Source organism: Chamaea fasciata, unplaced genomic scaffold, assembly GCF_029207755.1.
Source record: "Chamaea fasciata isolate MVZ Bird 193981 ecotype frontalis unplaced genomic scaffold, bChaFas1.0.hap1 SCAF_30, whole genome shotgun sequence".
Lineage (NCBI taxonomy): Eukaryota > Metazoa > Chordata > Aves > Passeriformes > Sylviidae > Chamaea > Chamaea fasciata.
In genome coordinates this window covers 4,463,268-4,490,521 of record NW_027094115.1, presented here as the reverse complement: position 1 = coordinate 4,490,521, position 27,254 = coordinate 4,463,268, and the positions used below count along the sequence as shown (strand labels likewise).

General features: G+C 67.7%; 4 protein-coding genes across 6 annotated transcripts; 3 read left to right on the top strand and 1 right to left on the bottom strand.

Moving 5' to 3' along the window:
- Positions 1–644: 644 nt before the first annotated feature.
- On the bottom strand, positions 645–2,140 carry LOC136302635 (surfactant protein C-like). The gene is made up of 5 exons (XM_066206097.1): positions 1,884–2,140; positions 1,630–1,782; positions 1,365–1,505; positions 1,180–1,290; positions 645–1,022 (listed from the first exon to the last, which is right to left on the bottom strand). The coding sequence occupies exons 1-5, from the start codon at positions 1,926–1,928 to the stop codon at positions 921–923; spliced, it is 552 nt and encodes a 183-aa protein (XP_066062194.1). The 5' UTR covers positions 1,929–2,140; the 3' UTR covers positions 645–920.
- Positions 2,141–2,505: 365 nt separating this feature from the next.
- On the top strand, positions 2,506–5,994 carry LOC136302632 (leucine-rich repeat LGI family member 3-like). Its single transcript, XM_066206092.1, has 8 exons — positions 2,506–3,127; positions 3,815–3,886; positions 3,976–4,047; positions 4,131–4,202; positions 4,292–4,363; positions 4,573–4,742; positions 4,822–4,986; positions 5,087–5,994. The coding sequence occupies exons 1-8, from the start codon at positions 2,907–2,909 to the stop codon at positions 5,905–5,907; spliced, it is 1,665 nt and encodes a 554-aa protein (XP_066062189.1). The 5' UTR covers positions 2,506–2,906; the 3' UTR covers positions 5,908–5,994.
- A 1,777-nt stretch (positions 5,995–7,771) lies between these two features.
- LOC136302633 (receptor expression-enhancing protein 4-like) lies at positions 7,772–11,815 on the top strand. Of its 3 annotated transcripts, none has more exons than XM_066206095.1 (8): positions 7,772–7,826; positions 8,712–8,784; positions 9,160–9,236; positions 9,350–9,470; positions 10,007–10,120; positions 10,216–10,348; positions 10,436–10,590; positions 10,674–11,814. In XM_066206095.1, the coding sequence occupies exons 2-8, from the start codon at positions 8,725–8,727 to the stop codon at positions 10,737–10,739; spliced, it is 726 nt and encodes a 241-aa protein (XP_066062192.1). In that variant the 5' UTR covers positions 7,772–7,826; positions 8,712–8,724; the 3' UTR covers positions 10,740–11,814. The 3 variants fall into 3 exon arrangements, with proteins under 3 accessions (XP_066062192.1, XP_066062191.1, XP_066062190.1); XM_066206094.1 differs by lacking the exon at positions 7,772–7,826 and adding an exon at positions 7,859–7,933 and having other exon boundaries at positions 10,674–11,813; XM_066206093.1 differs by lacking the exon at positions 7,772–7,826 and having other exon boundaries at positions 7,940–8,784; positions 10,674–11,815.
- A 2,706-nt stretch (positions 11,816–14,521) lies between these two features.
- LOC136302631 (lysine-specific demethylase hairless-like) lies at positions 14,522–26,939 on the top strand. The gene is made up of 19 exons (XM_066206091.1): positions 14,522–14,553; positions 19,894–20,754; positions 21,326–22,166; positions 22,723–22,897; positions 23,310–23,548; positions 23,624–23,767; positions 23,852–23,938; positions 24,022–24,128; positions 24,257–24,326; positions 24,484–24,653; positions 24,880–25,098; positions 25,230–25,410; positions 25,502–25,577; positions 25,701–25,831; positions 25,937–26,035; positions 26,113–26,252; positions 26,323–26,490; positions 26,585–26,704; positions 26,783–26,939. Exons 2-19 carry the CDS (start codon positions 19,945–19,947, stop codon positions 26,843–26,845), a joined length of 3,840 nt encoding a protein of 1,279 aa, XP_066062188.1. The 5' UTR covers positions 14,522–14,553; positions 19,894–19,944; the 3' UTR covers positions 26,846–26,939.
- Positions 26,940–27,254: the final 315 nt, after the last annotated feature.

Genomic DNA, 27,254 nt, shown 5'->3' with positions numbered 1-27,254 from the left:
GCCCCCTCTATGCCCATGGTAGTGATTTTTGGGGACAACGCTGAGTCTGCAGCTCTGGAAAGATCAAACCAACTTCCAGGGTTCTCTTTTTCCCCTCCCGGCCACGCTGCTTCCCTGCTTTTCAGTGCAGCACTTGGAAGGTTGCTCCCAGCTCTTGTGGGGCAAGAGGGGCTGGAATGGATGGGAAAAGGGAGAGGATGGGATGGGGGGGAGCTGGAGGAAGTGGATCGTGGTGTCTGTGAGCTTGGTTCCCACTGGGGACGTGGCACAGTCCCTCTGTCCCAGCTGCACGAGGAGGGGACGGGGTTGGGAGTGTTATCTGAGGGTCTGGAAGGGCAGAGGCTGCTCCTTCCACCTCACCCTGCATCCTCCAAACTGGGAGGGGCACAGACGGGGACAGTGGGGGGACACGGGTGGGGACACTGGGAGGGCACCGATGGGGACACTGGGAGGGCACTGATGGGGACAATGGGAGCATCGTGTGCAGTTGTGCTGCTGCCCCCCGTGTTTGATCCCCCCCGAGTTCCTCTCACCCCAACATGAGGGATTCCCCTCCCCTCCCTGAACCCCACCAGGACACACTGCTGGGACACTGTGTCCCTGTCCCTGGCACCCAGGAAGGGCAAGAGCAGCACTTGGAGGCGGGGGCACAGGCTTTACTTTGTAGACAGAAGCAAATCCCAAAGAAAATCCCGCTTTTTTTTCTTTTCTTTTTTTTTTTTTTTTTTCACGGCGAGAGCAGTGCATGGGAAAGCCGCGGTGCCAAGCGACAGAGGATGGAGCACCCCCGTGGCGGGGTGGCTGCCCCCGGGATGGGGACGGGGAGGAGGAGGAGAGATTCCCGGTTATCCCGCCTGGCAGGCAGCGTGTGGCGACAGTGACATCCCCGTCTCGCTGTCCCGTCCCTCTGGGCGCTGCTCCTACGCCCAGAACACGGGGACGGCGCTGCAGAGGATGTTGATGGTGGTGCCCAGCACGGAGCGGTCAGCCAGGGGCACGGCCTTGTCTCCAACGTCCTCATCCTGCAGGACAGAGAGCGGGGTAGCGGCTGCCACCCTCGGCAGTGTCCCCTCCAGAGGGGACAAACCCCCAGCCCCACATTTCCCGGGACTCAGGGCTCGGGCTGCGCCGAGCCCAGCGCGGCTCCACCGCCATCCCCGCGGGGTGGTCCCCGCTCACCTGCCGGCGCTGGAAGGTCTCGGTGACAGCGTCCAGCCCCGGGAAGTTGTCCTTGTCCACTCGGGTGATGTAGCAGGCGCGCTGACGCCAGGACCTGTAGCCGACCAGCAGCTGTTTGCAGACAGAGCCGGCTCAGCTCAGCGCCCTCCTGTCCCTGTCGCGCCCGTCCCCGGGTCCCCACGCACCTCGCTGTAGTCGTACACCACCGTGGCCGAGGCGTTGAGCCCATCCCGCACCGCGAACGTCCCGGTCCTTTCCTTCTTGCTCATGGCGAGCTGCTGGGGCGTCCCCTGGCCGTCCAGCCCGTGGATGGTCATCCTCAACACCTGCCGGGGGCAGAGAGGGGTCAGGGAGCTCTGCGGGGGCTGAGCTCCGCGCCCACAAAGCTGCGGTGCCACCCCGAGCCCCCTCCCGGAGCCGGTGGCACCGCGGCGCTGGTCCTGCCCTCACCGTCTCGGCGTGGGACTCGCTGAGGTGCAGCCCCAGCAGGAGGAAGGTGACGTTGACCACCACGAGGGCCACCACCACCAGCGCCACCAGCAGCAGGAGGCCCTTGAGCTCGTGGGGGACGCAGGGCAGGCGCGGCGGGGACTCCGTGTACCTCTGTTGGGGACACGGGGGGACACCCGGCTGAGCCGCCAGCGCCGGCGGGTGGCAGCGGGGGCTCAGCCCCACGCCCAGGGCGGGCGGCGGGCGCTCCTTACCGGAGGTGCCTCCTCCATCAGCGCCTCTTTGGAGCTGTCGTCCATCTCTCCGTGCGCTCCTGTCCCTTTGCCAGCCCCGTCCCGGGGGGATTTATAAGATCCGGGGAAGGCTGGGGCCACTCCAGCTGCCGAGGTGCCGCTTGTGCTGTTTGCTGAGTGCAGAGAAGAGCCAGGGAGGGGACAAAAAACCTCCGAGGGCCCTTCGCTGGCATTTCCCTGCCAAGGCAAACAGCGGGCAGTGCCCACCCTCCACACCCAGCCGGGGCTGTGGCAGGAGGGGCCCCAGCACGTCCCCGGGAGTTGGGGGGGGCTGCACCCCTGCTTCTGCACGGGCAGCTGTGTGTGCCCCCCCCGGGGCGGGGAAGGAGCTGGCTGGACTCATTGTTCCCGCGGGCCCCGTGCCAGGGACGGCGCAGATGGACGCCTGGCATGGGAGATTTGGGTGCCTGGGACGGACGGGTGGCCGGGCTGGCGCGGGTGGGTGGCCGGGCTGGCGCGGGTGGGTGGCCGGGCTGGCGCGGGTGGGTGCCCGGGGGGCTGCGCGGGCAGGGAGCCGGCGGGGGCAGCGCTGCAGCGAGGCGGGGGAGTCACTGCGGGGGGGGGGGGGGTGGTCGCCCCCGTGTCCTGTCCCCCAGTTCTGAGCGCCCCAAAAGCACCGGGGTGGCCGCCAGCCCGGCGTGCAGCCCCGGGTTTGCTGGCTGCCGGGGACACGCGCGCACGGACACGCGTGCACCGCGATGCTGGCGCTGTCACTCAGCCGCATCCCTCCCTCCCTCCCTCCCTCCTTCCTTCCCTCCTTCCATCCCTCCCTCCCGCAGCGCCGGGCATGGTGTGCTGCAGAGCCGCGGGTCAGGCGCCCGCAGCCTCCGCCGCTTCTCCTTCACACTGAGATCCCCGGGGAAACAAAAAAAAATAAAAGAAAAAGAGAGGGGGAAAAAAAAAAAAAAGGCTTTTCCGCAGCTCCCGGGCACAGCGGCGTTGGGAGCAGCTGCCGGGATCGAACAGGGATAAGGCCAGGGCGTGATGGAGCTGCGGCGAGGGAGGAGGATGCTGAGGGACCAGCTCCCCGCTCGCCTCCTCCTCCTCCTCCTCCTCGCCGTGGCCTGGCTCTGGCCGCCGGCGGAGGGGCGGCGGCCCCCCCGGCCTCCCCCTTGCCCCCCGACCTGCTCCTGCACCCGGGACACGGCTTTTTGCGTCGACTCCAAGGCCGTGCCCAAGAACCTGCCCCCCGAGGTCATCTCGCTGTGAGTAGCCGGGGAGGGGACAGGGATGGAGACAGCGTCACAGCCCAGGAGCGCAGGGCTGGCAGAGGGGCAGGGGCACCCCTGCTGTGCTGCATCGGGGGGCAAACGCGGGGTACGGTCACTGTGGGGGGCTCTGGGGGAAGGAGGAGGCTGGGGACAGCCGGGGACCTGTCCCTGTGTCCTGCGGTGCTGGCACACGCAGCCATCCATCAGTGCCAGGCAGAGCAGCGCTGCCGCCTGTCCCCGCCGCGACCTTGGCGACCAGAACCCCCAGGAGACATGGCTGTGACCTTGGGGACCGTAACCCCAAGGTGGGGGGCACGACTCGAGGGGGGATCCTGATGGAGGGTCCCCGGGGACACGGCTGTCCCCCGGAGCCTGGCACGGGGCTGTGTGGCAGATGCGGGTGTTTACACCTGTGTGCGTGTGCTTACACACCCGTCCGCGCGTGTTTACACACGTGTGTGTGCACATGGCCCCGGGCCAGGAGCTGCCGCAGGGCGTGGGCAGCCCGGGGTGGCTGCCAACCCCCTGCACCTCGTGTCCCCTCCGTGTCCCCACTCCGGGCAGGGTGGCTGCTGGGGCCCCTGTGCCACATCCCAGCGCCTCTCGTGGGCTGCACGGGCAGGCAGCAGGTGACACAGAGCCGCTGCTGGGCCCTCGGCTGAAGCTCCGTCTCTCCCGCAGGACCATGGTGAATGCAGCCTTCACGGAGATCCGGGAGGCGGCTTTCGCCCACATCCCCTCCCTGCAGTTCCTGTAGGTGTCCCGTGCGCCCGGCCGGAGCTCCCCTCGGTGCCCACCCTGCCCGGCCCGGCGCTGACGCCTCTCCGCCTCTCTCTTCGCAGACTCCTCAACTCCAACAAGTTCACGCTGATCGGGGACAACGCCTTTGCCGGGCTCTCGCACCTGCAATACCTGTGTGTGACACGGGGACACAGGCACAGGGAGGGCACAGGGGGGATCCTCGGGATGGCCCCGTCACTGTCTGCTCCCATTCCAGGTTCATTGAGAACAACGACATCCAGGCACTTTCCAAGGGCACTTTCCGCGGGCTCAAGTCCCTGACACACCTGTGAGCACCTGGGGGACACTGCGGGGGTGGCCCTGTCCCTTCATCGCTGTTGGGGACATGTCACTTCCACAACCCTTCTTGTCCCCCAGGTCCTTGGCCAACAACAACCTGCAGACGCTGCCACGGGACCTCTTCAAACCGCTGGACATCCTGAGTGACCTGTGAGGCTGCCACAGCACCGGGGACACCGGGGACACCGGGGACACCGGGCTGGGGAGAGGGTGACATCCTGGGGGTGGGGACTTGGGCAGGGTGCTGTGTGCTGGGAGTGACCTGGTGCCATCCCTGGCAGGGACCCCCAGGACACTGAGATGGGGAGGGGGTGACATCCAGGTGGGTGCTGGGGGTGACCCGGTGCCACCCCTGTCAGGGACCTCCGTGGCAACACGCTGGCCTGTGACTGCAAGATCAAGTGGCTGGTGGAGTGGCTGGAGAACACCAACACCACGGTCCCCGCCGTCTTCTGCAGCAGCCCCGGGCAGTTCGAGGGACAGCGGATCCGGGACCTGGCGCTCGGTGACTTCCAGTGCATCACCACAGGTGAGGCACCACCACCACCTGTCCCACGTCCCCTCACTTTGGGTGTTCAGACCCTCACTGCCCCCTCTCCCTGCTCCAGATTTCGTCATGCACCAGGTCCTGCCCTTCCAGGCGGTATCGGCCGAGCCCTTTACCTACGCCAGTGACCTGTACGTGGCCCTGGCGCAGCCGAGCGCCAGCAGCTGCTCCATCCTCAAGTGGGACTACGTGGAGCGCAAACTCCGCGACTTCGACCGCATCCCCGGTGAGGAATAGGGCTGGGAGTCCCCTCCTGGGCTGGGGCCCTATTTGGGGTGACCTAGGATGGGCACAGCCCTGGTGTGACCTTGGCGTCATGCTCTCAGCTCACTCGGCGGTGCACTGCAAGCCCATCGTGGCTCAGGACCAGCTCTACGTGGTGGTGGCTCAGCTCTTTGGCGGCTCCTACATCTACCGCTGGGACACGGCTGTGGACAAATTCATCAAGATCCAGGACATCGACAGCCAGAAGATCCGCAAGCCCAACGACATCGAGGCCTTCCAGATCGAGGGCGACTGGTACTTCGTCATCGCCGACAGCTCCAAGGCGGGCTCCACCAGCCTCTACCGCCTCAACCAGAACGGGTTTTACTCCCACCAAGCCCTCCACGCCTGGCACCGCGACACCGACGTGGAGTACGTGGAGAACGATGGCAAACCCCGGCTGATCATCTCCAGCAGCTCGCAGGCCCCCGTCATCTACCAGTGGAGCCGGGCGCAGAAGCAGTTCGTGCCGCAGGGCGAGGTGGGCGGGATGCTGGACGTGCAGATGGTCAAACACTTCAGGGCCAAGCGGGACCAGTTCCTGTGCCTGAGCCGCTACATCGGCGACTCCAAGGTGGTGCGGTGGGAAGGGCAGCAGCGCTTCGTGGAGGTGCAGACGCTGCCCTCGCGGGGCTCCATGGTGATGCAGCCCTTCGCCGTGGGGCAGCGGCAGTACCTGGCGCTAGGCAGCGACTTCTCCTTCACCCACGTCTACCTGTGGGAAGAGGAGAAGCAGAAGTTCGCCAAGTTCCAGGAGCTGTCGGTGCAGGCGCCGCGGGCTTTCCGGGCCGTGCCGGCGGCCGACGTGCAGCTGCTGCTGGCGCCCAGCTTCAAGGCCAACACGCAGGTGTACCGGCACGTGGTGGTGGACCTCAGCCTGTAGCCTGCACCCCGGACGCCCACCGGACATGCATGTGCCCACCACCCCTTGATCTCACCCCGGGCACCGCCCCCTGTCCCAGCCCTCCACCGTCACTCAGCCTCACGGTGCCTCAGTTTCCCCGCGGTGCTGCCGGTTTCACCCTGTGGGATGCAGGGAGGGAGGAGGGGACACCTCTTGCCCTGCGGAGCTGCACCCCTGGGGGGGTGGAGAGGGTTTGGGGGGTCTTTGTCTCAGCTTGGGCCGTGGGCTGGGAGCTGGTGGCAGGAAAGGAGGGGGGACAGGGATGTGGCAGGAGGGGTGGTGGCATTCCCAGGACGCTGAGGGACTTTGGGATGCTCCAAAAATGGATGGGGTGACCAAAGTGGGTGGGGTGGGATGGCCCGAGGAGGGCGGGATGCTCAAAAATAGGATGCTGAGGATGATGATGGGATGCTGAGGATGATGATGGGATGCTCCAAGGCCGGTAGGATGCTCCGAGGTGGAGGCAGATGGGATGCTGAGGATGATGATGATGGGATGCTCCAGGATGCCCCAAGGTGGATGCAGATTCGACACCCTGAGGATGATGGGATGCTCTGAGGTGGATGCAGATGGGATGCTGAGGATGATGATGGGATGCTCCAGGACGCTCCGAGGTGGATGCAGATCCCTGAGGACAGAGGAATTCTCGAGGCCAGCAGCTCCTGCCCCTCTCTGTGCACGTCCAGCAGCTCCCCGTGCCCATGGCCACCCTGGCAGCCAGGACCCAGCGGGGTGCCGTGCCCACCAAACCCCCCCAATAAACACACTGTGACCCCCAGCCCTGCCCGTGTGTCCTTCCAGCCACGGGGTGCCCGCTCTGTCCCACATTCCACCAGGGAGCGGAAAATCCTCATTTTCGGGCCCTCCAGGCCCCGCACGTGGTGGTTTTTTCCAGCAGAAACCTTGGCCCACGCGGTGAGGGTGGGAAGCAGGAGGTGTTTCCCCAGGGAGAGGAGTCCCCCGCTGGACTGGTTTTCCAGGGGAGCGTTTCCCTGGCTCCCGGGTGTATAAATATGCATGTGAAAACCCGCCAATTAAGCGCACAAATAAAGGTCCTCTCGTAACAGGCAGCCCCGGGGCACGGATGGGTTTGGGGAGCAGGATGACTTCTCCCAGGGCATTGCCACGTCTCCCTGCCTCAGTTTCCCTGACTGGAAAAAGCAGATTTGACAGCACGGGGAGAACTGCAGGAGGGTTCTGGCACTTCCACGGTGGCCGTGAATGGGATGGGGAATTTGGGAAACCCTGGATCAGTCCTGGGGCTGCAGGGCCAAGGGGGAGGTGCCCCAAAGAAGCGATTCAAACAGCTTCTGTTTTCTCGGGAGCATCTTTCAGGGCTCCACTCTTGCAGGGGAGTGCTCTGCATCGTCCATCAGAGCACCAAAAAAGCATCACATCCTCTCCAGATCCAAAAATAATCCTTTAACATCAATCAGTGCAGCTCTCCACTCCCTTCCCTACCAGTTTATTGCTTTTAAAATTGTATGCTTTAAGATATAATAATATAGATCTACTAGGAAATTAATTTTTATGTATTAAGGAGCATTTAATATGTTTTATATATTAATATATAGCGTAATAATATAGTAATATTCGATGTATGCGGGGAATTTTAACCACGACACTTTTGTGCACGTTTAGTATATTCTGTGTTGATATTTAACACGTTTAGGGGGTTTATAAAACGTTTTTATTTTATAAAGCTGGGACTCACGGCTCCACATGTGGGTCACACTAACAGGGGGGCGCCGTTGCCCTTTTAAGGGCATTGCCCCTTTTAAGAGCCGCCGTTGCCCTTTTAAGGGCATTGCCCTTTTAAGAGCGGCCTGTGGGGCCTGCACCGCGCCTGCGCCGCTCCGCTGCTGCAACTTTCAAGTTTTTGGATTCGCTCCCTCGGGGTTCGGGGGAAATTTGGGGGGATTTGGGAGCTCCAGGGGCGGGGGGGGGGGGAGGGGCACAGGCGGGGCCGCATCATGGTGTCGTGGATCCTCTGCCGGGTGACTGAGTGAGTGGGGTAACGGGGGTGTAACGGAGGAGGAGCGGCTGCAGGGCGGGGGTGCCCCCGGGGGGGGGGTCACAGCCATCCCCGACCCCCTGTCCCCCCTCCGGGTATTCCGTTAATGGGGGGCCCCCTGTTGGGCCCGCAGCGGGGACTCCTCGGAGAGACCCCAGGCGGGGTTTGGGGGGAGGCGACCCCAAATTTCTGGTATGGGGGTAACCAGTACCGTGCCCCCCCAAAAACGTGCTACTCCCCAAAAATGGGTCCCCCCTGGTCCTCGCTGCCCGTCCTGGGGAGGGTGAGCACGGCCAGGGGTCCCCTGCATCACCCATGGGTGGGGGGGGGTCCCCTGTATTGCCCTGCACCACCCGAGGGCGGTCTCTGCTCAGAGGGTCCCCACGTTTCCTGGCGGGGTCCCCGCTCAGGGAAAGTCGCCGGGACACCCCGAGGTGGGTGCTCGGGGGTGGTGACACCTCACCGGCTGCCCCGGCGCGGAGCTTGGCACCGGCACCGCTGCGCCGGGGACCGAGCCCGTGCCCCGCCACCTCCCCCTGCCCCGCCCCGACAGGTCTGGCCGGTCCCGTGGACGTGGGAGTGACCCCGTGCTCATGGCTGAACCTCCGCGGAGCCTTCCGGAGCCTTTTGCCGGCCTCCCCGGGCTCGGCATGGTGCTGGAGGGGGTCAAGGGCAGGCTCCGGCGCTGGGGCCGGCAGCTGTGTTGGTCGCTGTTCCTGCTGCTCTACGCGGGGTGGCCGCGCTGCCTCACCCCCCCTCTGCGTTACAGGCTGCTTTTCGGGATGCTCTACCCGGCCTACGCCTCCTACAAGGCTGTGAAGACGAAAAACATCCGGGAATACGTGAGTCAAGTGCCGGGGGAGCCCTTTCCAGGTTCCAGACTCCCCTTTCCAGGCTCTAGTTCCCTTTTCTGGGTTTCAGCCACTCTTTTCCCGGGCTCCAGTTCCCCCTTTTCCCGGGCTCCAGTCCTCCCTTTCCTGGGGTTCCAGCCCCTCCTTTTCCCGGGGCTCCAGTCCCTCTTTCTGGGGTTCAGCCACCCTTTTTCCAGGCTCCACTTCCCCCTTTTCCCGGGGCTCCAGTCCCCCCTTTCTGGGCTCTAATCCCCTCCTTTCCCAGGCTCCAGTGCCCCTCCCCAGGCTCCAATGCCCATTTGGGGGTTCAGCCCCCCTCTTTCCAGTCTCCAGCCCCTTCTGAAGGCCTCCCCATGGCTCCCCCAGGTCCGCTGGATGATGTACTGGATCGTCTTCGCTCTCTTCATGGCCACAGAGACCTTCACCGACCTCCTCGTCTCCTGGTGAGCCTGGGGAGGGACTCTGGCTGTCCCCCATGTCCCCAGAGCCGATGTGGGGGGGGGAACAGGAGGTGCCACTGGAGCCCCCCGCCATCTCCTGCCCCCTCCTCGCCCAGGTTCCCCTTCTACTACGAGGTGAAGATGGCCTTTGTCATCTGGCTGCTGTCGCCGTACACGCGGGGGGCCAGCCTGCTCTACCGCCGCTTCGTGCACCCCACGCTGGCCCGCAGGGAGAAGGTACAAATTCCCCAAGTCCCCGGGATTTTGGGGGTCCTCCCTGCCCAGCCTGGGGGGGTTCAGCCCCCTGAGTCGGGTTGGTGATGGCCCGGGGTGTGGCAATGCCCCAGGGACATGGCATTGCTCCCTGGGAGGTGACAATGGGACACGTGATGCATTGGGAGGTGACAATGGTCAGGGAATGCCCCAGGACATGGCATTACCCTGGGAGGTGACAATGCCCCAAAATGTGACAATGCTCAGGAACATGGCATTGCCCTGTAAGGTGACAATGCCCAGGGAATGCCCCAGGACATGGCATTGCTCTGGGAGGTGACAATGCTCAGGGACGTGACAATGCCCTGGGACATGGTGATGCACTAGGAGGTGACAATACTCAGGGACATTTCGATGTCCCAGGATGGTGATGATGCCCAGGGTTGTGATTTCCCTGGGAGGTGACAATGCCCAGGGACATGGCCGTGCCCTGGGAGGTGACAATGCCCCAGGCCACCATCCTGCCCTCCCAGCACCACTGCACCCCTCCTGTCTCTCAGGACATCGACGCGTTCCTGGTCCAGGCCCGCCAGCAAAGCTACCAGACCATGCTGCGCTTCGGCAAGAGGGGCCTCAACCTGGCGGCCACCGCCGCCGTCCACGCGGCCACCAAGGTACCCAGGGAGGAAATCCCACCCCAGCAGGGTGACAGCAGAGGGTGCCGACCCCCGGCTGGGGCTCTGACCGTGCTCTGTGTCCCCCGATGCAGAGCCAGGGCGCGCTGGCCGGGCGGCTCCGCAGCTTCAGCATGCAGGACCTGCGCTCCCTGCGCGAGCAGGACCCCGTGCACTTCCAGGACCCGCTGTACCTGGAGGGGCAGGAGAGCCTCCAGCAGCCCCTGGGTGAGGAGCTGGGGTGGGGGGTCTCAGTGCCTCCAGCAAAGCCCTTGGTGGCCGTGCTGGGAGCTGGCATGTCCCCTCTGTCCCCAGGCTATGGCGCCGGCCGTCGGTACGACAGCGAGACGGACGACGAGGAGCTGTGGTCGGACTCGCAGGTGTCCCCCCAGCCGTCCCCACGCCGGGATCCCAAAGCCCTGTCCCGCAGCCAGAGCCTGCGGTGCCTGAGGAAGAACCCAGGAAAAGAGGTGCCGTGGGAGGGGGACACGCGGGGGTCTGGGGGGTGTGGGGCTGTGTGAGGGTGTCCTGACCCGTCCCTGTCCCTGCCCAGGGCTCTTCCTGGTCCCTGCGCAGCCGGAGCAGGAGGAAAGCGGCTCTGTCAGAGCAGGACAGCTAAAAATCCCGGGAAACCTCTGCCAGGAGGCTGGAGAGGAGTTTGCTGCTGCGGCGTCAGGAGGGAGCTGTGGCTCTTGTGTCCCTGGGGTGGCTCCTGCACCCCTGGGGATCCTCACACTGTAATTCCCTTCCGTGACCTCTGTGGTGCCTCGAGGAGGGGGGAGCAGCTCATTCCCCCCCATCCCAGACCCCCCAACTCAGCGCCGGCGCCTCTGGTGCGGGGTCTGCCCCCTCCTTTTCCCCCACCCCATGAACACTACACGCTCCCCTCCTCTCCTGCTGCCTTATTCCCAACATTCCTGTTCCCCTGGGAGCCAGGAGTGGACGTGCCTTGTCCCTCTGAAGCCAAAGCCATGGCCCCTGCCCGGGGGGCCCCCCCAGACACAGACTGACACCCCCATACTTGAACCCGGAGCACCGGGCAGCACACGGCTTTTAACATTCCCCTCTCCCAAAAAGAGGGTTTTGTACATGGAAAAATAAACGTTGTTTCAGACTTTGGGAAGCAGGAGTTGTCCCCCGGGCCATCCCCTTCCACAGGAGACTTCCTGGGATTGTTTTTTTCTCTTGGAGGAAGCTCTGGAATCCAGCTGAGACTCCTCCAGGGCCTCTCCCATGTTCCAGGACCCCAGGTAGCAGCCCCAGACTCCTCCAGGAAAGCTTCCTGAGATTTTTTTCCTATGGAGGAAGCTGTACCCTCAGGGATCCATCAATCCAAGACTCCCTCCAGGCATCTCCAAAAGGCTTTTCCCCATATTTCAGCTTCCATATTCCCGGATAACGCCTCTAGACTCCTCCAGGGAAGCTTCCCGGGACGATTTGGAAGGAGCTCCATCTTTGGGAATCCACCCCGTGCTCCTCACGGGCGTCTCCCAGGGTCTTTTGCCACTCACTTTTTGTCCCCGAGGCCACCATTCCCAAACTCCCCTGGCTCCCTGCAGTAGCCGCGTCCCCCACGGCGTGGCAGCAGCAGCAGCAGCCGGGACACCCGGGATGCAGCCGGACATCCCCGGACCGTCCCCTCTCCCTGCCCACCCCGGGCTTATCCCGACTCCTTCCCGGGGGGAATCGTCACCCACCAAACTGGGTGGGTGACACTCGGGGTGGCACAAGGCGGCTCTGCCGCTTGCCCCCGGCTGCCCGCCTGTCCCGCGGTGCCCCTGCTCCCTGGCATCAATCCCCTCGCTCCCAATCCTCCCTGCCCTCGCCCCTGGGGCCAGCGGTATTTTTAGCCCTCGGCTGCCGCCCGCTCTCGGGGGTCTTCCCAGGGCAGCGGGAGCGTCGGGGCCCGGGCCGGGCCGGGCTCTGCGGGGCGGCCCGGGGCAGGCAGGGGTGTTGGAGCAGATTAGGTGGAGGTGGCTGGATTAGCCCCGTAAAACTGCCTGGGAGACGATTACTTAAAGCAGCGGAGAAGGAAGGCTGGGTGGGGACAGCGAGGGCCAGGGGGCTGCCTGTAATCCCCCTAAAGCCGCTTAGGGAGCGCGGTTCCTCCAAGGATACGGCCCCGGGGGAGGCTGCCGGAGTGACCCGGGGGTCAAAGAGGGGGTCCTTCCGTGTTGGGGTACGCCCAGGTGTGCTAAGAGAGGGGGGCAGCGGCGTTGGAGCCTCAGTGTCGCATCCCCAGGGTGCGGGGTCGGGGATTCCCGGCTTGGGGAAACTGAGGCACGACAGCAGCGCCTTCCATGGAGCGGGGGGAAATGCGGGGTCCTGGGAAGGAACAAGGAGTTTTGGTGTCCTGCTTCAGTCAATCCGCGTGTCCCCCAGGGGCTGGAACCCAAGGAGGGGGCAGGAGGCGGGTGGGGTGGCACAGGCCGTCCCCCCGGGGCTGAGGCAGCTCCGGCGGTGCCAGCGCTGATCCCAGCTGTGTCAGCGCACGGGCCAGTGCCAGGCTGCATCAGCAAAGCCCTAATCCCCCCCGGCTCGCCTGGCACCGCCCCAGCACGTCAGTTTAAGCGCCTGACCTGAGCTCGCCCGCTGCCATGGTCCCCTCCGGGGAGGGGCTGCCAGGCTGAGCCCCGGCTGGCACCGCTCTGGGGACCCCCGGGGGTCACTGGGCTGGGGGGACAGTGGAGCTGGGGGGTGATATCACCGAGGGGGCTCAGGAGCTGCGGGTTCAGGGAGGGGATTCAGGGAGCAGAGCCCCCTCTGCTCCACTCAGGTGAGACCCCAGCTCGGGGGTTCCCAATATCAGAGGGACGTGGAGCCGCTGGGGAAAGTCCAGAGGAGGCCATGGAGATGCTCCATACCTGGAGCCAGGTTAGGAGAGCTGGGGACGCTCACCTGGAGAAGGGAAAGCCCCATGGAGAGCTCAGAGCCCCTTCCAGAGCCTAAAGGGGCTCCGGGAGAGCTGCAGAGGGCCCTGGGGGACAAGGGATGGAGGGACAGGACACAGGGGATGGCTCCCTGCCTGCCACCCTCGGGAGCTGGCAGGGCCCGGGTGACGCAGGGCTGCTCCCTCTCTCAGCTGACAGGGACACGGCTGATGCTGCGATGCCAACCCCGGCCCGTGGTGTCCCCGGGCCAGGCACTGCCTGTCCCTGGTGCCCGGGAATGCCGTGGCCGGGCACCGCGGGGGTGTCACCCACCGCTGTCCCCTCCCCGGGCAGTGCAGGGTCAGGGAAATTTGGGGTTACTCCTGAAGGGGATTTTACCTCCCCGATGATGATTCTATCTCATCCTCCTCTCTCCCCGCAGCCCCCCGAGCTGCTGTCGGGGCCGGCAGCAGACCGACCCCCCTCAAACCCACCCTGGTGACACCGAGTGACATCCAGGCTCCTGCACCCCCCCTCCTCCTTCTTCCCCGCCCCATCCCCAGCTCGTTTCACCCCACTGCACCGACCCGCTGCCTTTGCGGTGGGATGCTCTTGCTGGGCTCCCCTCAAACCGGCTTTTTGGGGGCTCCCGGTGAGGGTGTGACCCCCCCCGGTCCCCCCATGGCTGTCCCTTGCCGGTGGCCGCCGCCTGAGTCAGCTGTTCGGGGCGGGAGCCATGTGAGGCCGCGCACACATGGCTCCCCGCGCGGCACCGCGCAGTATTTTTAGCAGACGGTATCAAAAGCATAATTATGTCTGTTGTTTAAACGCAGCCTCTTTTCTGGCAGCCCCGGGAGCTCTCAGCTGCCTCCCGCCGCAGAGGGCAGGGAGGGCGGGGTGAGGGGGGATGAGACCCCCCCCGCGCTCCCTCCCCGGTGCTGCCGTGCAGGTGAGACCCCCCTCCTCCTTCTGGGGGGGCCCCCGCTGCGCCCTCATACTGTCCTCAAGTGCGCACATGCCCCCCCCCCCCCGCCCCAGGCTGCCGGTGAGCCGCTGGTGAGGATGAGGAGGAGGAGGAGGAGGATGGCGAGGAAGAGGATGACGGGTGGGAAGCGTGGCGGTGGCGGGAGGGGTCGGGAGAAGGGCGTTCGAGGTGACGGGAGTGTGGGAGGACACAGCTGAAGGAACGCTGCTGCATCTCCCCCCTCCTCCCCGCAGCCGCCTGTCCCCCCGGGGACCCGTCTGTCCCCAGCCAGCCCGCGCTGGCACCGAGGAAGGCTCCGGCTGCGTGTCCCTGCCCTGACACCACGGGCGTTGGGGCTGAGGATTTTGGGGGGACCACACTCCCCCCCACGAGGCTGGCGGGGAGCTCCGGCCACCGGGGGAAACTGAGGCACGACATCTCCAGCCGCCAAAGGGAAACCGAGGCAGCGAGCAGCGGGGCTGCCCGTCGCTCCTGTCCCGTGTCGCCGCGTCACCTGCCTGTCACCGCGGCACCCCGGGAGCGCGGGGGGGACACCGGAGAGGCCCGGGCTGAGGGCAGGAGCCCCCGGCCGCTGCCAGGTAGGTGCTGCCAGAAGCGCGGGCAGCTGCCAGCCCTGCCTGTGCCACATGCAGGTGGCAGCGGGCTGCCCGTGTCCCTGGCTGCCATCCTAAGCCCTTGGCCCCGGGGTGAGCTTTTAATTACATCAAGGTATTTGAAGCCGGTTCCTGGCGCTGGGTAAACAGGAGTCCCGGGCACGTGGAGGGGGGGGGGGGACAGGGGGTGGCACAGGACGGGCACCGTGCCCCCGCACCGGGGCTGGCCGGGACGGCTCGTCCTCCCCCCCCGGGGCGGGAAGGAGGGATGCGGGGACGGCGGCAGCATCCGGCAGCCTCCATCACCTCCGGGTCCCCCCCCCCGGCATCCCCCGGCGGCGCGCGGGGCTGGCACAGCGACATGGGGGACAAAGGTGGGTCGGCTGCGACATCCCGCGGTGCGCTGTGACGGGGACGAGCCGCCGCTTCTTCTCGCTCCGTGCGCGCCGAGCTTCACCTTGAGGGCGTGCGGCGCCCGGGGAAGGGGCGAGCCGGGCCGGGCAGGGCGAGTCGGGGGTGTCGGGGAGCAGCCCCAGCCCGGGGGGAGCGGGGGGCGGCTCGTCCGTGCCCGGCGGCGAAGCGAGCGGGATTAGCGATGCTTACTCACCTCCCCGGGGAAAAGCGGGAGATTAGGGCCGGGAGAAGTGTCCGACCCTGCGGCGGCGGCGGGGCCGGGGAGGCTGTCCGGGATCGGGACCGGCAGCCGGGGAAGTTGCCCAGGCCCCGCCGTACCGGCAGCCGGGGCTGGAGGGGAGCGCAGGCTGCCAGAGCAGTTGGGCTGTGGCCCTAATTCCCAGAAAGCTGCTCGTGTGGGAGTGAGTGTCCTCCCGTGCCCTCCGCTCCGCCGCAGCCTCCAGACTCCTGAAGGTTTGACGTGGGGTGTTTTTTTACTTTTTTTTTTTCTTTTTCTTTTTTTTTTTTTTTTTTTTTTTTTTTTTTTTTTTTAAATTTAAGCGCCGGGTGCAGATTAACAAAAGCTCTCGCGGCCATCGCGCCCGGTGCTGGGCACGGGGGAGGGAACGGCACTGCTTCCTCTGCCTGCGCCCTCAGCTTCCTCACCTGCGCCGCGGTGGAGGCAGGTAGGTGCGTGCCGGGCTCTGTGCCGGGGCTGGGAGGAGGAAGAAGGAGGAGGAGGAAGAGGAAGGGCTGAGGTTCTGTGTATGCACAGTGGACTCCGGGCAAGCCGGAGCGGGGATCCATTTTGCATGAGGAAAAAACTGGATTTTGGGTTCTTCCCCAGGTGGTTTGTGGGTCTGGGGGTGCGGAGCCCGATCCTGGCGGGGCTGGAGGTGCCCCGGTCCAGGGAGGTGCTGTGGGCACCGGGAGAGGGCTGGCAGGATCCTGGGCTGCTGGGACATCAGCAGAGAGGTTTTGGGATGCCAGGACCCTCATCCATCCCCTCCCTCAGTGCTGGATCGTTCTGGGAATTCCCTGTCCCGAAGCATCTCAGAGGACATCGAGGGGACAGTGTACCTGTCCCCACAGGGTCCCCCCAGTGCTGTGGGGTGGGGTTGCCAAAGTTCCCAATTCGGATGTTTCCAGCCTCCCGTGGCCGGTGCTTGGCTCCTGGGTGTTGGCGTCCTCTAATTTGGGGGAAAAACGAGGATTTTGGAGCTCTGTGCCAAGCCCCCAAGGCAGAACCCCCCTCGGGGGTTATCCCCCCGAGCTGGCGGAACTTCAAACCCAGCCTGGGACCCCCCGGTTCACCCTGGGGACCCTCTGTGGGTCGTGCTGGGACAGGCAGGGAGTGGAGGCCAGAGGCTGGGGCTGTGGGGACAGGCAGGGATCTGATCCTGGGATGAGGGGACAGCGGCTGAGCCCCAGCAGAGCGTCCCACAGCGTGGCCACCCCGTGGGGACAGTGCTGGCCCTGGGGAGGCTCCAGCAGGGCCTCAGGCTCCCCGGCACTCGGAGGGCAGCGTGGCGTGGGGAGGGGACAGTGCCCAGGGATGTTGCCCCGGTGCATGGTGGGAAATTCCCCGTTGTCCCTCCATCATCCCCCCGCTCCTTGCCCCAGCAATGGCTGCCACGGACCCTCCCCGGGGTTTTCGGCCATGGTGCGTCCGTCTCTCCCTGCCCACCGCTCCGTCCCCTCCCTCACGACATTCCTGAACCCCCCGGGCACCCCCCAGACCCACCCGGCCACGCCAGGACGCTGCTGACCCTTCCCTGGGGGTCCCCCCCCGCCCGCCAGCCCCGTCCCAGCCCTTCCGGATCCCTCATTCCTGAGGCACGGAGGGAGGGAACGGGAAGAGTTCATCTTTCAGCACCTTCTCATCGCAGGCAGGCGCGGGCTCTCCCTCGCCCCGAGCCCTGTCTGGGTCCCCTCCCTGTTCCCTGGCACCCACTGGGTGCAGCGAGCAGCGCCCGGGCGCCGCGGCCCCCCAAACCCCCCCCTCCTGGGCCAGCAGGGCTCGGCGGGGAGCGGTTCCACGCTGCCTTGCCCCACTTTGGCCGCGGGACGTGCCCACCTGGCACGGCCGAGCGAACCCCGGCGCCCCTCCGAGCCGTGCCCGGCAAGGGTTAAGCCGCGCTGCCGGCTCCCGGCGGGACCAGACCGCAAGGAAGCCGCTGAGCCGGAGGCAGCCCGTGCTCGGCTCTTCGCGGCGTTGCTGGACTCCCGAGGGCCCTGGCCTGCCCTCACCCCTTGTCCCGTGCCCCCAGCCCTCCCGCCGAGCCGTGCCGAGCCGTGCCGGGACAGCCGTGCCCAGGGACGCGGTTTATGTAAGGCGGGCACGTCCCGGGGACACACGCGGGTTACATAAAGCCACACGGCGCTGCCGGCATCAGCTCCACCTCCCCAGCAGGCCGGGAGCGGGGGGCTTCATCTGGGAGACCCCCCTGGGGTGCTCCTGACTCTCCAGGGCTTGTGGGTTTAGGGTTGGGGTGTGCTGGTGCTGGGGGTCCTGGGGTTTGGGGACAGTGTGGGGGGAGCCCACAAGGTCCTGGCTTTGCCTGGTGGGCTGTAGAGCATGGCTGGGATTCCTGTGACCCTGGTGGGCACAGCTGGGATCTATGTGACCCTGGTGGGCACAGGTGGCACAGGTGTGATCCTGGTGGGCTGCAGGGCACAGCTGTGTGACTCTGTGATCTGTGTGACTCTGGTGAGCACATCTGGCACAGGTGTGATCCTGGTGGGCACATCTGGCACGGGTGTGATCCCGGTGGGCTGCAGGGCAGGGACATGTGGCCCCAGGCACTCCCTCCTCACCCCTGGCCAGGCTGGCACCATCAGGATGCTGCCACAGCATCCCCGTGCTCCACAAGGCCTCTCTGCAGCCCTTGGAGCACACCCTGCTCTTCCCCCTGCCTGCTGCGGGGCCTGCAGTGAGGCAGAGGAGCTCTGCCTTCCTCCCAGGCAGCAGGAGGAGGGATGGACACAGCTCTGGACCATGACTTGATGCCAGATCTGTAACCTTTGGCCAAAGCTGAAGGGGTTTGGGGTCCTAGGGACTCACACCCCGTAGGATGGCCACACGCTCCACGCTGGGACATGCCCCCAGCAGCTCCCCCAGCACTGGGACAGGGACTTTTGGCCCATCCCCGTGTTTCTCCCATTCCAGTTTGGCCCGGAGCAGGCGGCTGCAGCCTTTCATTGGTGACGGGGCGGCCTTGGCGAACAAAAGGCGCTTTCTTCACCCGCACGGGGCAGAGCACACCTGCCCGCCTTGGCACCGCCGCCGGTGCCCCCGGGGCTGGGCGGCACCGCCGGCACCGCGCCGATTCCCGGTTCCCGGGCGTCAGCAGCCCCAGCATCGCTCCCCGCCCGCCCCAGTCGCTGCCGGAGCCGGCGGAGGCTGCACGCTCGCCGGGAGCAGAGCCGCCGCCACCGCCTTGTCCCGCCGTCAGCGCCCCACGATGCTCAAGGCTGCCTAGAAGCCGGGGGAAAGGTCCCGCTGGTGCTGCCGCTGCTCCCTGGGCACCCCCGTCCCCGAATCCCAGTCCGCCGGGACCCCCAGCTCGTAGGACAATAGGCAGGAGGAGCACGGAGCCTCCCAAGCCAATGGATCAAAAACTGCAACTCCAGCACGAGGAGAAGAACATCCCCAGGGCCGCCCGGGCGGCTTTCTGCCTCCTCCAGATCCCGGAGCCGGACCCCTTCAGCCTGTGGGTTTAGGTGGTCCCCCCGCCCGGCTCCGCCTCTCCGGGACCGCCGGTGTCACCGGCGGAGACCCCCGCTCGTCTTTGGCACTGGGGTCCCTGATGGACCCTCCAGGTAGCTGTGGGGGCAGTGGGGATGCTGGCCGAGCAGCGGGACCAGCCCCGTGTGCTCCGGGTGGGGTGAAGGGCGGGGGACAATGTCACCCTGGGGCAGCTGGGGGGACCGCGGGAACGGCAGGTGATGGGCTGGCTCGGGGGCACTGGGGGGCTGTGCTGGAGAACTCCCTGAAATGGGGCTGGATTGGAGACCCCGGCTGGGTCCTGAGCCCTGGAGGGATGGGCTGGATGTCCCCAGGGTGTCCCCAGGGTGTCCCTGTGCCCCAGGGTGCCCCGGGATGCTTCCCGAGCACCGTGGGAATGAGGACTTTGCCCTCTCTGGGAAAAGGATGTGACAGGAACCGGCGGCTCTGGGGACACCCTGCTCCTGTCCCCGTCCCGGCCCTCGGGGCCGCTCGGTCCCACCCCGCAGCAGCGCCGGGAGCTCGGTGACCTCGGCTCTGTCCCCCTCGGCCGCTCCAGCTCCCGGCCAGGGCGGGCTGGGGGGGTGGACACGGGGAAGTGACGCGACCTCCGGCGCTGCCAGGTCTGGCTCCGCACCCCGCGTCTGCGTGTGGCCCGGGTCCCCGGAGGAGGGTTAATCCTACAAATCCCCCCGAGGCATTTCTCCCAGGAGGGGCCCCTGCGAGCGGGGAGCTCCCCCCTCGCTGGAAGCCCTCCTGGGAAGCGCAGCCCAGCCCTGGCCGGAGGCAAATACCTGCGCGGGGCACGGCCTCCCCACGCTGGGTGCCAGCGGCCGGGCGCGGGGCCAGGCTGGGTGCGGAGGAACCGGTGGTGGGCGCGAGGTGCGTCCCGGCCGCCAGCCCCGTCGGGATGGGCGCAGGAGGGATGGGATGGCACCGGGGACACACGCCCCACACACGTGTCCGCCCGGATCGTGTGTCCCGATGCGCGCCGCGGGGCACGGCAGCCGGGGATCCCCCCTGGCCATGCCGGGGAGCCCCCCAGCAAACACGGCAGGACGGAGCTGGGGGGTTGAAGTCAGCAACACCCTCGAGCATCCCCGTGCCTCAGTTTCCCCGCAGCGCTGCCCTGGCAGGGGCAGCTGTTTCCCCACTGTTTCCCTGGGTGCTGTTTCCCCACTGATGTCCCCTCTCCCTGCCCGCAGGATCCGGCCTGCCCGGGGCGGCGCTGAGCACCACATGAGTGTGGGAGCAGCATGGCCAGCGACGCGAGGATGGGCGAGACGCCGGCGCGGTGGAGAAGAGCCGCGGAGGCAGCGCAGGACTCCCGGGGCATGGAGAGCAGCGGGATGGTTTTATCCCGAAGCGCCGCTGCCGAGCTGGGACTCCCGGCTTACCCCGAGCCCGGCAAGCTGAGCTACGGCATGGAGAAAGGATGTCCCTGGAGGGGCTCCGAGGGATGTTTGGGACCCGTCCGGGAGGTGGCCGGTGGCCGCCTGGGCTGTCCCTACCCACCGGCCCCGCCGTGCCTGCGGGATGCCCTGTGCCGCCCCAAGGACGGAGCCGAGGTCCCCCCGCTGCTGCCCCCCCGCAACGGGCAGCCCAAGGCGGGCTGGGGAGAGCCCTGCAAGGAGCGCCCGGGGCCGCGCTGGGCCGAGGCCGTGCTGGCCCCTCTGGCCCTTTACAGCCACGCGTACCACCGCCACCCGCTGCCCGTGCCGGGGCTGGACACGCCGCGCCCCGGCACCGCCAGCAAAGCCCGCAGCGCGGCGGGGGACGCGGCCGGAGAGCCCCCGGCTTTCCGCCACTGCCCCTTCCTCGTGGAGGCCAAGCACAGCCCCTTCCTGCTGTCCTCGCTGCTGCCCGCCGGGCCCCCGGCCGAGCCCCCGTTCGGCGGCGCGGGGCCGGAGGGGCCGGGGCCGGTGGGTGACGGGCGGTTCCCCGGCGTGGACTGGCGGCTGGGCTCCTACGCGCCCCCCTGGGCACAGCCCCTCTACCTGGGGGTCCCGCCGAGGTGCAAGGCGGCCCTGACCCCCTTCGACGACTGCCCCAGCTCAGGGAACAAGGTAGGACGTCTCGGAGAGGCTCCGGGGAAGATGCTCGGGGGTCCCGGAGGTGACAGCGGCTCCTCCCTCACCTGAACGCGGCGGGTTGAGAAAGGCGATGGTGGCACCGGCCTGGCAGCGCCCCGGAGGGGGCACAGCTCCCCCCTACAGCCCCGCACGGGGGTCCCAGCCCACCCGAGCGCTGATGACAGCGAGCCGCCGGGGTGACGCCGCGCTCCAGCGGTGTCCCTGCGGGTGATGCCACCACCCCCGGGCTGAGTCACGGCGGCGGGAGCCGCGGCACGGGGGCGGCGGGAGGCAGCGTTGCCAGCCCTGGGCGCGCCCGTCGCACCCCGCGCCGCTGCGGCTCCCCATTCCTTTCCCACGCTGGCAGCGGGGGGACACGGGCACCCCAGAACCCGGCACCGGGCACTGGGTGGCACCGGGCGGCTGTCCAGCCTGGCAGCGGGGTGGGGAAACTGAGGCAGGAGAACGGAATGCTCCCCGTCGCCCCCTCGCAGGGATGTGGGCGACAGGAGCGGGGCGGGCGGGTGACACCCGGGGTGACACCGGCCCCTCTGCCCCCTTCCAGGAGTTTTACGCCAAGAAAGAAGCCGCGTTCCACCCCTCGAGCAAGAACCACGCGGCGTCGCAGCTGCTGGGCAAGAGCCAAGCGGGGCAGGACAGAGACGGGGAGGGGGAGCCGGCGGTGCCGGAGCTGCCGGGAGCCCCGTGGAGGCACGGCCGGGCGGGGGGCAGCTCGGCGGTGCCCGCTCCCCAACCCCGCACGCCTCCCTCCAGCGCCAGCCACCCTCTCTTCCTCCTGCAGCCCGGCTCGGGGGGCTGCGGTGGGCCCTGGGTGGGCTCACAGCCCCACGGCGCCGAGTTTTGCGTGGACACGGGGCCCGGCCGGCCCTCGGAGCCCAAAGATGAGCGCCTGGGCTACCAAAGCGCCCAGCCCGCCTCGCCCCCCGACCCCAATCCCTCGCCTCTGCTGGCGGACGGGCACTACCCCGCGGCTCTCGCCAAGCCGGAGCCCCCTCCGGCCTGTCTGTGCCCCACCCCGGGCTGCGATGGGTGCCCGGGGGTGGCCTGCGGGGCGCCCAACCCCTTCGAGCCCACCCTGGGCATGGCCGGGGGCCGTTTCCCGTGCCCCCCCAGCAACCACACCAAGCTGAAGAAGACGTGGCTGACGCGGCACTCGGAGCAGTCGCTGCCTCGCTCCAAAGTTTCCCGGCGGGATGGGGGTCCCGAGCCCCCCGGGGAGGGAAAGCGCTCGGCCAAACGCCCCCACGGCACCGCCGAGGGTCCCCGAGCTGCCGCCGAGGGCGCCGGGGCGGCCAAGAGGGGCAGCAAGGCCACGGCGTGCCCGGGGGACGGCGCGGAGAGCGCGGGGGACGCCGAGGAGAGGAGGATGGAGCTGGGAGACGGAGGTGAGGATGCTCAGGATGCGCAGCGGGGCCGGGGGAGAGGGCGGGGGCAGCGCCTGATCCCGAGGGAATTTTGCATCCCGGTTGCCGGCGCCCACGGCACGAGCTGGGAACACGTGTGGGCAGCGGAACCTGCTGCGCTGGGGTTTTCCCGGCGTGACCACGCCTGGCACGGATCGAAATGTCCCTTTGGGGACAGCGCGGCACCCTGGGGTGGGACTGCCGGGGGTTGGAAGTGCGGTGGCCGGGTCGGTGACTCCCCGGGGCGGTGTTGGCATCCCGGCCGTGACCTGTGCGGAGCTCTAGCCCTACTTTCCAGCCCTACTTTCTGGCCCAGTTTCCAGCCCCCGCCACAGCGTGCCAGTCACAGGATCCCACAATCCCGGGATGGTTCGGGTTGGAAGGGACAAGAAAACCCATCAGTGCCAACCCCGTGCCATGGGCAGGGACACCTGCCGCCATCCCGGGTTGCTCCAACCTGGCCTTGGGCACTTCCAGTCCCTCCCAGCTGCTGTGGCTGGGGCTCTGCAGTGTCCCCAAGCAGTGCCCGTGTCCCCAGAGCCGCCGAGGCGTGCGGGGGAGCCGTGGTGCCTGCAGAGCCTGCCCTGCACGGCGCTGCCCCCCAGCATCCCCCGCTGCCATGCCTGCGCCCCCCGCGCCGGGGGTGACCCCGGGGGAGAGGAGGATGAGGAGGAGCCCCCCGAGAGCACCTGCAGGCTGATGCACTTCCGCAGGTGAGCTCAGCAGGAACGTGTCAGGGGGGTGGGCAGTGGAGCATCCCCTTCTTTGGAAAATCCCTTTCTGTCGCCCCGCTTTGGGCTGTCCCCTTCTGCCACCCCATTTCAGAGTGTTTCCTTCCTGTATTTCCCCACTCTGAGTATTTCCCCACTCCCGAGCGTCTCCTCTCCAGAGCACCCCTTCCTGCCACCCCTCCTTGGGACGTCCTCTCTGTCACCCCACCTCAGAACACCCTGTCCCATCACCCTGTTTTGGAGCATCCTCTCCTCTCACCTCGCTTTCGGGAACCCCCTCACCTCGTTTTGAGCATCCCGCCCCTTTCCATCCTCCTCTCCCACCACCCCAATTTTTCACCTGTCCCACCACCCCATTTTGAGTGCCCTCACTCTGTCCCCTCTCTCCCCGCAGGTTCGCCCTGGGTGACAACGGGGACCTGAGCGTCGACGGCCTCTGCACCCTGGGGGAGGCCGAGGGGGAGCTGCTGGAAGCGGCCCGCCCCGATCCGGGGGGCAGGAATTTGGGGGGCAGGAATGTGGGGAGCAGCCTCTGCCTGGCCAAATACCTGCTGGGGGTCCTGGGGGACCCTTTCTGCGCCGCCATCCGCAGGGACAGGGACACGTGGCCGGGAGCCCCCGGCGGGCCCCAGGGTAAGCAGGGACCAGGGCGGGGGTGACACTGGCGACACTGGGGACACGCAGAGGCTGAAGTTCTGTTTCCCGCAGGGGTGACGGGCTGGAGGCGGGGGGAAGGAGCGCCCCAGCTCTGTGACTCCTGCCAGCGTGGCTTCTTCAACTCCCACTGGAGCTGCGCCAGATGTGGCTTCCAGCTGTGCCCCGACTGCCACCGCAGCAGAAGGGAGGACAGCGGTATGGGGACAGGGAGGGGTGGCAGAGGGGGTGTCAGCCATGGGGGGGCTCAGTGGGGACAAACTCACCCTCTCTCTGACACAGAGGGTCCTGCGCTGTCACCTGAGTGCACCCCCGGGCGGGACCACCCCGTGTCACCCCTGGTCCCCACGCAGTTCGTCCCCACCTGTGGTGAGTGTGTCCCCCAGCCCCCAGAACTCCCCCTTTGGCCGCTGCTGGGGGGGGCTGACACCCCTGTCTCCGTCTGTCCCCAGTCCTGACCCGGCTCTGGAAGCTCCTGCACGAGGTCAGGGACAAGTTTGGCATCGAGTCTCGCTGTCCCTGCGGGGAGGGGAGCCTGGAGGAGCCCCCGGGCAGGCAGGTACGGGGGGGGGCTGTGGATGCTGGGGAAAAAGGGGGGGCAGGTGCACCCCAAGCCCCTCACAGGGCGTGTCTGGGGGGCGGGATCCTGCCGGGATCCCCACCCAATCCTGCCCCGGGCTGTTGCAGGAGCCGCCGGGGGCCGCGGTGCCCCCCCGCAGCAACGGCCCAGCCGACCCCGCCCGACCCATCAAGGAAGGTAGGGCCGGCTGCGACCCCCCCGCCGCGGGCACGGCCCCGCTCCGGGGGGGTCAGGGATGCTGCACCCCGTCCCCCTTTTTTGGGGTGCCGCCTGGGGGGGGTGACACGCAGAGGAGGGTGTGGGCAACCCTGAGCGTGTTCTCTCCCTCGAGCAGAGAGCCCCGAGGAGGGGCCGCCGTCCCCGGGGCAGCCCCCGGCGCGGGGGGGGCCCGTGCAGACCACCACCACCCTCTGCGACCTGCTGGCCTCCACCGCCGTGAAGCTGTGCCTGGGGCAGGACGGCGTGCGCATGGCCTTCGCCCCCGTGGCGCCTGCCCTGCCCAGCGTGAGTCACCCTGTCTCCTGCTGTCCACCCTCTGTCCCCTGTGCCCACCCCTGTGTCCCCTGCTGCCCACCCTGTGTCCCCTGCTGCCCTCCCTGTCCCCTGCTGCCCACCCTGTGTCCCCTGCTGTCTCCCCTGTCCCCTACTGCTCGCCTCGCTCTGATGGGGCTGGCGAGGGTTCAGCATGGGCTGAGGGGCTCCCCAATTGCGTCCCCCGCCTCGTCTCCAGGACAATCGCCTGACCAGCATCCTGGACAGCATCATCGCCCACGTGGTGGAGAGGAAGATCCAGGAGAGGCAGGCGGGGGCCGAGCTGAGCCCCCCCAGCTCCCCCCTGGACCCCCCTGCATCCCACTGCACCCTGGCCCCCAGCGGGCTGCTCTGGCTGCACGACCCCGGCCACGCCAGCAACTACAAACTGTTCCAGGAGCACTGGAGGCAGGGTCAGGTGAGCCCCCCAGCCCGGCCCTGGGTGTGGGGTGACACCCGGGAGCCCCCCAGCCCGGCCCTGGGTGTGGGGTGACACCCGGGAGCCCCCTGGCTTTTCCCCGACCCCACTGAGCCCCCCTGCCCCGGCAGCCCGTGCTGGTTTCAGGGCTGCAGAAGAGGCTGGAGGGGCGGCTGTGGGCGCCCGAATCCTTCCAGCCCTCAGTGGAGGAAGAGGAGGAAGAGGAGGTGGAGGCGGTGAACCTGCGGGCGCCGTGGAGCCGGGTCCGGATGAGCAGCCGGAAGTTTTGGGACGGCTTTGCCACCAGCACAGGTGAGGGGATGAGGAACCTGTGGGGTCCCCGGTCTGATTTTGGGGTGAGGGGAGCTCCACCCCTGGTGTGACACCGGGGTCCCTCCCGCAGCACCCCCGCAGCAGGAACAGAGCAGCGGGGACCTGCTGAAGCTGGAGCGTGGCCTTGGGGACACGGAGCTGAGCCGGTAGGTGACAGCACAGGGTGGCATCACCCCCCATGTCCCCTCCCCACGCCAGGGCTGGGCCAGCGGGGCTCAGTGGCGTTTGGGGGGAGGTCCTGAGTGTCACCACACCCCGCTGTGCCACAGGGCCACCAACCTGCGGGCCAGCCTGCCCCTGCCCGAGTACTGCGGGGCCAGCGGCCGCCTCAACTTGGCCACCTACCTGCGGGGCCAGCGGGGCCGGCGCTGGCTGCGCCCGCGCCTCCGAGTGGCCTACGGTGAGTGCGGTGCCGGAGCTTTCTTTTGGGGACCCGGGCTTTGGGGGGCACCCGGCTCCCCGCGCCCACGCTGATGCCCGATGTGCGCTGATGCCCCGCTCCCAGGTGTGCGTCCGCAGGAGCGGAACTTCGGGACCAAAAACCTGACGGTGGAAGCGGCGGACTCCCTCAGCGTCCTGGCCCACGCAGCGCCGGCACCGCGGGGTACGGAGGCGGAGTGGGGGTCCCCCCCCATCCCGACTCCCCGCCCAGCGTCCCCCCTGACCCCTCTGTGCCCGCAGAGGTGCTCCAGCCGGGGGACGTGGACGAGCTGGACGCGGCGCTGCGGGAGCGGCTCCGGGGCGGCGGCCGGCCCGGGGGGGCTCTCTGGCACATTTTCCGTGCCGAGGACGCGGGGCGGATCCGGGATTTCCTGCGGAAGGTGGGTGCCGCCACCACCATCCCCGGCCCCGCTGCAGCCCCCGGCTCCGCTCACCCCTGGCACCCCACAGGCATCCGAGGAGCCGGGGCAGGAGGGGGCGGCCACGGCGGAGCCCCCCGGCCGCTACCTGGACCCCGCCCTGCGGCGGCGGCTGCGGGACGAGTGCGGGGTGAGCGGCTGGAGCCTCCTCCAGCTGCCGGGGGACGCCGTGCTGGTCCCCGCCGGGGCTCCCCACCAGGTAGGTTGGCCTTGAACCCCTCCCCGAGAGCCTGTGCCAACCCCCCCAACTCGAGGAAACTGAGGCATGGCGAACCCCCGATGTGCCCGCGCAGGTGCAGAGCCTCAGCGGCACCATCAGCGTGGAGCAGCAATTCCTGTCCCCGGAGAGCGCCGTCCGCCTCCGGGACCTCGGCTCCGACCCCGCCGCCACCCCGTGCCGGCTCCACGCCCAGGTGGGTGTTCTGGCGGGGATTTGGGGGGTGCCGGGCTGGGGGTGAGCCGTGCTGAGCCCCCTCTTTGTGCCCTGGCAGCTGGACGGGATGATCTTGGCCGCCGTGCGGGACGCCCTGGGGGTCCTTCGGGGCTGCAAGTGAGGCCACGGCACGACGGGAGGACAGAGAGACCCTCGGTCACGGTCACGGTCACGGCCACGGCCAGGACACCGCGGGGAGCCGGGACCCGGCGCCTTCGGCTCGGGGCTTTGCTCCGAGAGCTCCCGGGGGTGCTCGGGGCAGGAGGAATAAAGTGTCCAGAGCGTGCAGGGGCCGCTGGCAGCACCAGCACCCAGTTTGGTGTCTCCTTTTATGTCCCCCCGCCATCCCATCGGGGTAAGGGGTGGTCTCCCTTCATCCTTCTCCATCCCATCGGGGTTGAGGGTGGTCTCCCTTCACTTTCTCTTCATCCCTTTGGGGTCAGAGGTGCTCCAGTGGCAGCACCAGCACCCATCTCAGTGTCTCCCTTCATCACAGCTGGGTACAGGGTGGTCTCCCTTCACCCCCTCTT